Source organism: Ursus arctos, unplaced genomic scaffold (assembly GCF_023065955.2).
Source record: "Ursus arctos isolate Adak ecotype North America unplaced genomic scaffold, UrsArc2.0 scaffold_8, whole genome shotgun sequence".
Taxonomy (NCBI): Eukaryota; Metazoa; Chordata; class Mammalia; order Carnivora; family Ursidae; genus Ursus; species Ursus arctos.
In genome coordinates this window covers 63,882,121-63,894,487 of record NW_026623100.1, presented here as the reverse complement: position 1 = coordinate 63,894,487, position 12,367 = coordinate 63,882,121, and the positions used below count along the sequence as shown (strand labels likewise).

The window sequence follows — 12,367 nt, the reverse complement described above, 5'->3', positions numbered from 1 at the left end:
AGCAGTAAAGCCTTTCACCGGGGCCTCAGAGTTGTACGTTTCTAACAAACTCGTACTAAACGTACTCAGTCCCAATGCCTGATATTTGAAAATAGTTCCATTTCTTAAAGAAATTGTGGTGGAATCAATGGCAGATAATAGGCCAGGATTCAAAAGGCAACCAGAGGGGAAGAGCTTTCCTCTTGCTCCGCCTGTTCATGTCTTGTGCGGCCAAGGCATCGTCATAAGTAGTTCATCCCAAACCTTAATAGAACATCTGCTAAGTCCATTGTTGTTTTGGGGGATTTACTTTAAATGCTTTTCCACATGCTAACAGAATGCTGATGGTGAACATCTGTTAAGATTACTGTCCCTTAAAGGCTTTTTAAAGATGTTAACCAACTTAAAAAACACATTTCTGAACAAAAACTTGGTTAGTGTTCATGTCCTGAGACATATTCTGTTTGCAGTTACAATATTCCCATCTTTAGTATTTTTTCAAATGTCATGTTTCCTTACTTGCGTGCCACCTCCTGTGTGCTGGGGGTTGCCCATCAGGTCCTCTGGCCCTCAGAGTTCTTCTGGGTTTCCTGGGGTTCATTTGCCTAGAGTGAAAAAGGCCTTCATTGCTTCAGTTCAGGTACCTGAATCAGTTTCATAAGTGTTCCTGGAAACAGCCTCCGTGGCTCAGCCTGAACTCCCCAAGCCACAAGGAGCCTGTGAACCTGATGCATGTGGAGCCAGATGTCAGGTCTGCAGATAGATTTTTGCATCAGAAATCACAAAAGTGGTACCTGAAGACCTGAGGCGAGGGGTAGGTTTAGGTCAGAGACACCCGGATTCAGGTGCGTCTCTGCCATTTACTGCCTATGTGACCCTCGAGAGGTTCTGTAGCTTCTCTAAGCGCCAACCTTCCCATCTGTAAAATGGGATAACACCTCTGTCCCAGGTTCGTATGAAGCAGTGATGATGTCATACAGGAGGGCACTTAGCATAGTGTCTGAGACCTAGTGCTTCTAAACTGGAACTATTTTTCCTGTCCCAGCCTGTGGAAGATTCACTCACTGTACCAACGAAATCCATCGTATTTTAAACTCTTCATGTATACTGTGCGTAAGCAAGGAACAGCTGATTCAAATGGTCCTTAAGAGCATATCTTCACACTTTTAAGTCACTCTATTTAATAATTCCATAACTGGCTAAGTGATTTCACTTAACAATTTCAGCTTCTCTTTAGACTTTGCTCCAGAGGAACATTTCCCCAGTGTTTAATCATATTTATCACGGCCTCAGAACATTTCCATTTTCATATGTCCCTCTAAAAATGGGAAACAAGAAATGGGATACAGTACTCTAATAGAGACCTACTATATACTGTGAAACATGTGTAATGGGAATATTGGATTAGTCACAAATGCAATATGGCCAGGCCTCCATTGGTTCTTAGTGAACCCCTCATCTAGTTGGACTTCCCCAGATTTTCTTCTACTTGTAAACTTGTCACTGTTATCTCTTATTTTTTTTTCCTCCTGTTATACTCATTGAGATTTTTCAATTTTAAATTAGACCCTGGTTTTGTTTAACTGAGGTATCAAGAGGCTCTTGAGATGGCTCAGAGTTGAATCTATGAAATGAGATGAGGGCTAACAGCAGCTCTAGAAAATGCTTTACGAGCACAGCGAAAATCCAGTTGGGGGAAACAAACAGACCAGAGTCTCTCCTTAATGTACTACTGTCTGTTCACTTCTGAGTTTTCAGAGGCGAGATTGGACTTTCTTTCTCTTTCCTGCAAGTTAACTTGTTGTGACGTATGATATCTAAAGCCAAGAACAAATAAGATGACACAGTGCTGAGCTTTATGGATCTAAGCTTTTTTGAGGATAATTTTAAATTTTTCACACTGTCTTTCTATTGAAAGAATTTATGACAAAAAGGGACGTAGACCTTGGAACCAAGAAGACTGGGTTTCGAGCCCATCTCTGCAGCTTATTTGCTGGGTGACCTTGGAAAGATACTTAGATCCTTAGAACCTCAGTGTCCCTTTCTGTAAATTGGACTACTTAGGTCTCCTTGGCCGGGTTCTTATGGAGTTTAGAGATAATGAAATGCCTAGTAGAGTGCCTGGCCAAAGCAGACGCTCAATAAATATATAACAGTGACTTGTGTTTTGCTGTAATGGCTCCCCTGGCAGGCTCCCAGGAACGTACTCCGGCGTTACAGAGTGCCCCAGATTCCTGAGGGCCCTGGCATTCCTCTCCCTTGAAGGCAGTTAGCAGGGGTGCCCTAGGACGGATCCAGAACGGGAAACCCAAGTCCTTACACAGAGTTGGGCATGCAGTTAGTGTTTGTTGAGTTGCACTGAGAGTTCACCTTTCCTTGGGATGGCTCTTAGCCTGGGGGCTCATGGCAGCCCGAGTCCATCTACCATCCTGGAAGTGCCCCCTGTCGGTGCTTCACCCCCCAACACTCGCCTGAATCACCCTGTGCAGGAGGCAGCCCGGTCATGTTCCTCTCCCTCGGAACCCGATTCGGAGGCAAAGCAGGATGGTAACGCTGATCCAGGTGTCTCCGACGGGGCCTTGGCATAACCCTTGACTGTAGCGTACATAAGCAGGAGACATTTTGGATTAAAGTCTCTCTTAGAGTGCTGGGTGCTCTCTTCGTATTACTGTAATTCTTTTTTTTTTTTTTTTAAAGATTTTATTTATTTATGTGACATAGAGACAGCCAGCGAGAGAGGGAACACAGCAGGCGAGTGAGAGAGGAAGAAGCAGGCTCCCAGCGGAGGAGCCCGATGTGGGACTCGATCCCGGCACGCCGGGATCACGCCCTGAGCCGAAGGCAGACGCTTTAACGACTGTGCTACCCAGGCGCCCCCGTATTACTGTAATTCTGATTGTTGCTTTATCCCTTGAGAGAGATGAGTCTTTCTGAGAGTAGTGTTATCCAACGGCACGGATGAGAAAATCAAGTAGAACCAAACAGAACAAACTTGGCGGAAGCAAGAATTATAATTGAAAATCACGGGCCCTTCTGGTTGTCTCCAATGCCAAGTCATGTTTTGCTCATTTTATTTGGCCAGTGAGGTAAAACCCCACATGGAGAGGAGGGAGTTATCATTCCATAATGGGTTAAAATCAAACCCCATTGTCCCAAGTGAGGCCTTCAGACCGGCTGACTCCCTGCGTGTCTCCATGTCGAAATGCTCAAAAATATTTCCCTTGTGCCGTTGCACCGTAGCCAAGTCAAGTCTTCAATATTAGAAGTGCTCTGAATATTTGCAGACAGAGCCCGTTTCCCAAAGGGCTCTGTTAGCTGTAGTTGCACGGAAAACAGTCGCATCAATACAGTGAACGCAGACAATCCTTGTATTTGACTTTTAGATCCAGTGAGAGGGACTTGGATGTGTGTTTCTGGCTTCCATTTGGTCTGTTTAACTCCATTGTTGGGAAGGTTTCTCAGACTCTGGCCCTGTCCTTCTAATTTATATCCACAGATTCCGTTTCAGGTCTGAGAATTAGCAGCTAATTTCATGTCTCATTTCAGTCCATAAAGAGACAGAAGGTACTTTCTCATCAAAACAGCCTCTTCACCCCTTTGTCTTCCCAATCTTAGCCTGAGACCCCGCTGCTCTAGTTGACTTCTCCTCCCTTTTTACCCTGCCCCATCCCCCCCACCGGTCTGGAGATCAGAAGAATCCATAGCAGTAGGCCCTTCCACCCCGTTCTCCCCCGTCCCACCCCTCCCTGCTCCTCCCTGCCCTCCCCGCTGCCCTGGAGCCGGTCAGTCCAGCCCTGCCTTCTCTGCAGCCAGCCCCGCATTCCCGGGAAGCGCTCAGGGAGCCCTGCAGTCTCTGCACATGCTGAACTGTGCGCTGTATGTGCTCCACCCAGTCGTTTCTGATCCATGAATATTCAATAATCAGAGATCACCAGGCCAGAGCGCCATCCTGCACCCTTTAAAAACATAATAGCTTTTTTATTTCATGGCACTTGACTTTGTTTGTTCAGCACGATCAGGGCAGCATTCAGGCTATAGCAGGCCTGTTAAATATTTACCCACGAGGCGGATATTTATACATGAATCAGCAGCGCTTATCAGTGTATGACGCTGGCAGTCAGGTTCAGTACCCTCACGAGCTAAGGAACTACTTGGTTCAAGAAGGGGTGCAGTAAGTGTCCTTTTAAAAATAAACTCTCATTTAAAGCAATCCTTCGTGTGTCTGAAGTGCTTCACATGTCGAGGCTCAGGCTGTGCAGCCGACTCAGATTCTCACTCACAATTAGACGGGGCAGAGGGCTTGGCCCGTCACATCCGAGATCCAGCTGATGTTGTTGTCTGATGGTTGGGGTGGGAGAGACTGAGGTGTGCACAAAATGGACAGGAATGCTGGCTCTGCTGCTGTGTGCAAAACTGTAAAGAGAGACGAGCTGTACATCACAGTGCCTGCTTCAGTGGTGGTCTAGACGCTTCTGGAAGCCCTTTCGCATCACTGCAGTCCCGACCCAGCTCACCGGTAGCCACACCCTCTGTTTCTTCCCATTCCTGGAGCCCTTTCAAGAGTAAAATCCCCCTGCTGTCAGGGAGGCACGTAATTCAGCAGTAACAGCGTGGACTCTGGCAACAGGCAGGCCTGAGTTCACATCTTGGCTTTACCATCTCCTAGTTGTGTGAACGCAAGGAAATTTCTTCCGCTCTCTGAGCCTCAGTTTCTTCGCCTGTAAAATTACAGTGCTAATTCTCACTTTACTGAATTGTGGGGAGGATTAAATTGTGGGGAGGTAATGAGAAAGCAGTTAGCAACAAGTGTTAGTTCCCGATAATCACAGAAGCAAAGTGCAGAGAGATGGGCCTGGTGGCCAAGCAGCCAATCTTTGGACTTCTCCACACCTCTGCTGCTTTCCATCATTTTAGGTAATTCTTGTTTAATGGCTATATTTCAGAAGCAGAGGGAGTCTCAGGTTTAGAGGATTACCCACAGACTGTTTTCATGTTTTTGTATTCAATTTAATGAATAAGAACTTATCCTGTAATATTATATACAGGTCAGAGCTCATTATAATCAATTCCAGGAAACTATCCAAATTATTTTATTTTTTGGAATTTTGTGATGGTAAAGATTGTTCCTGTAAGTATGCTGTGAGAAGCCTGGATCTTGGTACTTCTATGTTATACAGATATTTTCCCCCAGGAATGACAAGATAGAGTGTTGGATTTCTTTCACTTGTACTACAGAATTTTCTTCTTGATCAGTTTCCATCCTAATGGAACTGTTAGAACCTTCTGGTTAGAAGTGTGCCCTCTGTGTACTTTTGCATACAAAAGTAGGGACAAAAAGCCACCTTCCAGTTCACAAGAAGTCATAGGAATTTTCCTAGCTTCCTTCAGAGTTTAGGCTAAATCTCCTCCAATATCTACTCTGAGAGTAGCAAACGGAAGTGATGTTCCTGCTGATTCTGTGAGTTGCAGACTGTAGATGATTCATTAATGTCATAGTTAGTCAAATGCTGTCTCATAATTTTCTCAGTTGTCAAAAGTTGTTGTGCTTTTTAGGCCTCATCTGAGTAGAAAAAGTCAACAGCAAATATTTCTACCCCATGTTGACTTCCTCACATCACCCGGCATTTTATTCATGTGTTAGGGCTTTTTCATTCCATAAATAAATAAACATAATATCCATTTCTACTGGAAAAACTAATTTCAGAAATCTGTGGTCAATAGGGAGACAGGCTGGTCTGGGACCCTTTCAGTACTTCCTTGTTCTCTGTATTGTTCCCTGTATCACAAACCCTAGGCCAAGTCTGTCTGCTCTAAACTATTTAGGAATGATTTTCTAGACTGTTATTGTGAGGCAGTTTGCTTCCATTTACAGCCTTGTAACTGGGGATTTGGTTAATGAATAATCATATTAACGGAGCTTAGGGGTCTCTTTATACCCCATCATATTACAGAGGTGGTTTAAGGGGCTTTTACAGTAAGCAGCCTATACATTAAAATAAAATTCAAATAAGAAAAACAAATTAGGACGCAAGGAAAGTGAGAATAGGAAGAAGATGAAATGAAGATTAAGAATGGGATACGAAATGTATTCTGTAAAGTTCTGAACGGTTTCTTTAGTAATCGTATGCTGGTTGATTTAAACTGAAAGGGAATGTCCACAAAAGTCTTGGAAACTATTTCTGGATCAGCATTGTGTCTTAGTGCTTGGATCGATTCTTGTTTCGATGAATTGAATGTCAGCATTGACTTGGACTCGTTGCAGACTTCACCCATATTGACCCAGAGACACAGGACCGAGCAGCACAGTGTTTCAGAAGATGTTTAGTTAGTTGCCACCATGTAAAACTTGAGACCTTAAATCGCCTGGATTTTTGACTTCACGTGAAAAATAAGGGTCTGCAAAGACCAGGCTTGTGTTTCCAACATGGCAGAGACCAGCTGGAGTTGAGCAGTTCAGAGCCCTTCCCACTGGGCAGAAACTCTCCAGTTCTCTGTGCTTGTTTCTATCAGCTGTCTGGGCCACATGGAGCCTGGAGTCTGCAGCCCCTGTCCTAGACCACGGGCCCCCCACTAAACACGAGGAGGCTAAAGCCCCAGGAGGCTGCCCCGGGCAACAAAGCTGGTAAGGGCCAGAGCTAGCCCCTCCAGTGTGCCGTGGCGGTGCTGAAGGAATTCAGTTCAGTTCAGTATAGGGGTTTAAGAAGTGACTTCTCTTTGCCCAGCACGTAATGGAGAGTATGAAAACATGCGTCTCCATCAGAGGTCCAACCCATTAATGTTGGTAAGGCGTCAAAATGTGCTAATTTGTCCTATGGTGTGATAGAATCATTAGTTGGTAGTCATGGGTGATCTGAACATGCTGATGTAACAAAACAGATAAAAATAGAGAAATGTAATCATAAAGTGAAGCCCATGTTCCCATCCTCATTAATTCAAGCAGTTGGTGGGCAGACATTGATAAGAAAAGGCGAGTCTGTTTGGGGGTATCACTTCCTACATTGCTGGAGCCCTAAGAGAAGTGTCCGTTGTACTCTTGTCCTTTCAGTGCACTTGGAGGCTCCTCAGCTCTTCATATCCCAGCTTTTCCAGGAGGAGGATGTCTCATTGATTATGTGCCTCAAGTATGCCACCTACTCACCAACAAGGTAAAAGCAAGTCTCCTGACCCTCCCCTCGTGAGGCTCCTCCCTCCAGCGTAGCCCCGCCCTGGCATTGTCCGCATTGTCCTGTTGTCCTGCAGGTGCGTCCTCTGCACCCCATCTTAGCTTCAGCTGCCACCTGCCCCTGGCCTTTCCTACTTCGTTTCTCTCCCTAGATCTTTGCGCTCCTTCTTCCTTTCCTAAGGATTCTGACCTCCTGTTCCAGTCTAATCTTCATCTTTTAAAGTTCTACCCCCTCCTTCTTAAATTTCCTTTCTGTCCTAAGTTTTTGCTAGATCTTACACTTTTGAACTCTGCATTTCCCAGTTATCTGGTACATGCATGCCTGGGTGGGTGGGTGGGTGTGTGTGCGCCACTAGCTAGTATCAAGGTAATTCACTAGAGCTGCCTTCACCTCTTCCTGCTTTTGTGTACCTCACTTTTCACCGGTCAGTGCTTGATTCTCCGTGTCCTGTCTAGGAGCAGCGTGCCAGAGTCCTGCTCCTAGGGGGCAAGATTTCCAGGTCAGCTGGTCCAGTAGGCAGGCATATCAGGTTATCTAAAGCTTTCTCTTAGCTGCATGAATGAGTCACTACATTGGCGAGTAGCTGAGTTTACATTAATGGCTATTGTCAGATTTTTCTAAAAAGTGTAAGTATATACTTATTAATATCCAGCCAGTGTAGTGTGCCAAAAAGTGGAGATGTTCGTCCACAAGCAATACTGACTTTCTTCTCCCACGTTGACTGACTCTATTCGCTCAGTTCCCAAAGTACTGTTTTCTATGCTCCAATGGACTTATTCAGATGGCTTGGAAAAGAAATCTTTTGTTTGTCTCCTTCTTTCAAAAGATAGCTCATCTCTATACAGGAAATGTTTTTAAAGTACAATAATATTTCAAAGGCTTCAGTATTATTTTTTAAATGTCAGAGAATCGAGAATCTGGCAAGTCTGCAGTCTGTGGGCTTGGCACGGATTCCAGGGCATCTAACTCTCGTGGAGTGGTTGCTTCTCATTGGACCAAATTCCCTCCAGCCTCTGCCCTCCTTCAAAACGGATCGGAGGATAGAAATCTTATTTACATTGTGGGACTTTGCACTGCCTTCAAATCTGTGTCCCAGTATTATAGAGAAACATGCAAATTTGGTCTTCCAGAACTGAGAAGAAAAGCCTTTTTTTAAAGCTCTCCAGTTGAGATTAATTTCTAGTCATACATTTGCCTCAAAAAAAAAAAAAAAAGATTCTCTTACCATTTTCCCAGAAATATAAGAATCAGTCTGTTTTTCTTATCTGGTTCCCTTTCATTAATTTTACTTGTCTTATAAAATTGATGTTCTTATGCTTGCTACACACGAGGACAGTATGGGCTGCTTTTAGAAACAATCTCTTCCAATGAATTTCCATAATTACATTGGAATCTATCTTTATAGCCAGTTTTGTTGTGGGTTTCTGTTAAAATGGTTTTCTGTTTTTAAAATCAAGTACACAGAACTGTTTTCATCCCCTTTTTAAACAAAGCCACTTAAGCAAACTTATCATCTGTTTTTCTTTTCCCAAAATAACATTTCTGATCCTGCATTAAGCCTGCAAAGTAAGCACTGTTTTTATAAATTGACATAAACCCCTATTATATAAATAGAATTGTTTTACTTTTAAAGGGTACAAAGTGGCTATCACTACCAATTGTGTCAAGGTTATTTCAAGCACTTTATCTCGAGCTTTTGTTAGCCATGGAAACTCACTGTGGCTACAGCCAATATAAACAATTTGGGGGGCTCTTTCTCCACTGTTTCTTTGAGCCATTACGAGGACATTAGAAGGAATGTATTTTTGTGTTAGTAGCTGATGGGTAAGTGACTAACTTTCAGATATCCAGCTTAATAAGTTCACAATTTTTTTTTGTATAAAAACTGTCATTTGGTGATAACAAGGAAATGTAAAAAGGCCAAATAAAATTCCCTATTGTAACACTCCTTTCCTGAATATTAGGAATTTAAAAAGAAAGAGTTAAGCATTGCCCTGCCTTTTCAATAAGAGTTGTAGTTAAGAATAAAATAGCGCCCATTTGACAAGAGGAAGCTCTTCTTTATAGACCATTCCAGCTGATAAATGCACAAGGGGTGAGAGAATTCAAAAAGTCACCATTTTCCATCTCCTAATGAAATAATTGATTCAGACAAGGATCTCCAGCAGATACTAAAACCATGAGGTGAAAGGTTGAGAGGGGACTAGATCTTCATGCTTCGTGAAGTATGCCCACGGGTCCCTCCCGGTGGCAAAGGGGAAACCTCCCTTTACAATTGGGGGGGGGGGGGTCCTGCTGTCATCACCTTAACCAGTGTTCAAGCTCACTACCACCTGTGAAGTTTTCTTGCCAAAAATATTTAATCTGAATCTAATCGCACCTTTAGTCTAACTTCCAATTTATAGGAAATACAGGGAGTAGAGGGAAAAGGAAGGAAACAACCAGAGAATCTAGAATGCACAACGAGCCCCGTCTCTCTGAAAGTCAATCTCATATATGTGTGTGCAGGCACACACACGGACACGGGTACACATCCCAAGAGGTACTCTTCTTCTACATTAAAAGACTTCCTGGATTAAATGCCTGATCCTTGATTATACCCCTGATTATACCCTGCCTTTTTAACGAATATTTGGGGACAGTTGGAGATTGTGACAATGCACAGGATACTTAGATGAAGTCAGAAAATGATTGCTCAATTTGTTGGGTATGATAATGACATTGTGGCTCTATAGGAAAATGTCTTGGTTTTTGGAGATACACGCTCACGTATCTAGGGGCAAATCGCCATGGGGTCTCTAATTTCCTTTGAAGTGTTTCAGCAAGATTGACAGCTTGATAGGGAGGTGGGTGGCTGGAGGAAGCAACTGGACAAAATACAGTCGTTGCATGTAGGTGATGAGCACACGGGTATTCATTTTACCGCTCTACTTCTCTGAGTCTTGGAAATGGTTTGTAAGAAAGCATTTGAGAATTCCCTCTCCTCCTCTTCGGGTTCCTCTTCTAGGTGCAGTATGTGATTCAAGGGTACCACAAAAGAAGGGAGTATATTGCTGCTTTCCTCAGTCACTTCGGCACGTAAGTTCCTCCTTGTTTAAACCGTATGCCAGCAACGCCCTCATGTCCTGAGGACCCTAACGTGAGAGCTTGATTAGGAAAATGGCAGTTTGTGCTTCTACAGACAGACTAGCTTTTCGATGCTGTTTTGATTCTTTTTGGTACGTTGCTTACACTAAAGCTCCTAGGAAGATAGTTTTTAGGATCCTTTGCTAAATCCCAGAAACAACTATCTTCCTTGGAGCAGCATCATGACTAATCCCAGGCCGAGCAGCAACAGGGGCAGCACGGCCGGCTTGTTCTTGAGCTCTTTACAGTTTGCACGGCGCTTTTCACCTCCATCTGCTCCTAGGAGTCATGCGTGAGCCAGGCGGGCAGTCTTGGCACCACTGACTAGGTGGTGAAACTTTGAGAAGCCTAGTAACCTGAGGGAAGTCACCCGCCTGGCAGAGATAGAGCCAGGGGGTTGGGGAAGCCTGGGTTCTCAGGACTCAGGTGTCCCGACAGGACTCCTATTCGTAACTTGCCACCCAGATCTGGGGCCGAAATCCAGTGTTAGACCCAAAAACAGTGACTCCCACTTGGGATTAGGAGTTGGAAGAAGGCACAGAGAGGGGAGGGGAGGCATGTGACTGGAGGTATAGGGGGCCTCTCCTCCTGCTGCTGCCCACTCCCCCACTCCCCCACTCCCCCTCCCCGCCTTGGCCCTTCCCTGCAGATTGCCAGTGGCCCTGCTGTTCTGCAGCTCTGTTTCCTTAGATGATGTCAGAGGCCTCTTTGAGCTTTGCTCAGGGCTTAGCCCAGTGTCAGAGGAAACGTGTTTTCCCCACGGTCTTCTTCAAAAGGTGGGACGTTCTACCCATTCAGGGGGACTGAGCACTGAGGGTGTTAGTGGTCTGCTTATATCCCACCTTATTCTGGAGAAGGTTTATAAATATCAAAAGATATATATAGTAACACAAAATTAAAATTTTAAATAAGGAAATGAATAAATTAGGACAAAAAAAGTGGGACTAGGAAAGAGTAGGTGAAATAAAGAATAAGTTAGGCCATTCCCTGGGATATAATTTTATAAACTGTGGCATAATTATGGACAGAATTTCTGACTCCTCAAAAACAGTTTTAAGAAATTTTCTCATTATCCATAGTGGAAATTTTTATGCCTCCAAAATAGAACTGTCAATATCTAAACAGTGTGACTGTCTCTCACATGAGTCCTTAATACAGTTTTTTCAGTTTTATTTATGAACATTTTGAGAAAGTACTTAGGATACAAATAGTGGTTAATAAATGATACCATTGGTCTTCTGGTTTTTGAGGAAGATTATCTTTAATATGTATAATTAAAAATGAAGGCGCTACCACAGTAACCTCCCAAGTAAGGTGCACACACCTGAGGGGTGTGTGTGTCCCCCCCCCCCCCGCCATTCCATTGGCACACAAGAAAAATAGGAAAATTGCATTTACATCTTTTTAAAAATCTCATTGTTGGGCACCTGGGTGGCTCAGTTGCATAAGTGTCTGCCTTCCGCTCAGATCATGATCTCAGGGCTTGGGATCAAGCTCTGCACCCTTGGGCTCCCTGCCTAGTGAGGAGTCTGCTTCTCCCTCTCCCTCTGCTCCTCCCCCCAGCTCATGCTCTCCCTCTCTCTCTCTTTCTCAAATAAATAAAGAAAATTAAAAAAAAAAAAAACCCTCATTCTTTTTTAATATACATTTTGTGTATGTTTTACTATGCATGTAATACAGTAATGTCGTAGTATCTGTATACAACTACTAAATCATATACAGATGCTACTATATTGCTGTACCGTATGCATAATAAAAAGGATTCTGTGCTTGTTTTTACTGATAGCATGCACGATCCGAAAAGTTTAGATAGCGGTGTTGTAGCGTATTGAGTTGATTTCAAATTCATGAAAAGAAATGTAAACTGGTGAATAAAATTATTGCCCTAGGTCAGAAGATCTGAATGATACACCAACAGTCTTTGAGCATATCACTCAGCCTTTGGTGTCTTGGTTCCTTTACCTTTATAATGAGTTCCCCCTTCCTACTGAAACTGGGAGGACATCAGGATTGACGGTCTGATTGGCCTGACTCAGCCAGAGAGACTGCAGACGCCTCCTTGGGTGGATGACAGAGATGATTATGTCTGTTCCCAGTGT

The 12,367-nt window shown here is 43.8% G+C and overlaps 1 protein-coding gene across 1 annotated transcript in view; it reads left to right on the top strand.

Annotated features, from left to right (window-relative positions):
- BABAM2 (BRISC and BRCA1 A complex member 2) overlaps positions 1–12,367 on the top strand; it is a 396,696-nt gene that overhangs the window by 303,710 nt on the left and 80,619 nt on the right. The window contains exons 8-9 of the mRNA XM_026521231.4: positions 7,025–7,124; positions 10,150–10,220. Coding sequence (XP_026377016.1) covers positions 7,025–7,124; positions 10,150–10,220 — 171 coding nt within the window. The remainder of the gene's footprint in view (positions 1–7,024; positions 7,125–10,149; positions 10,221–12,367) is intronic.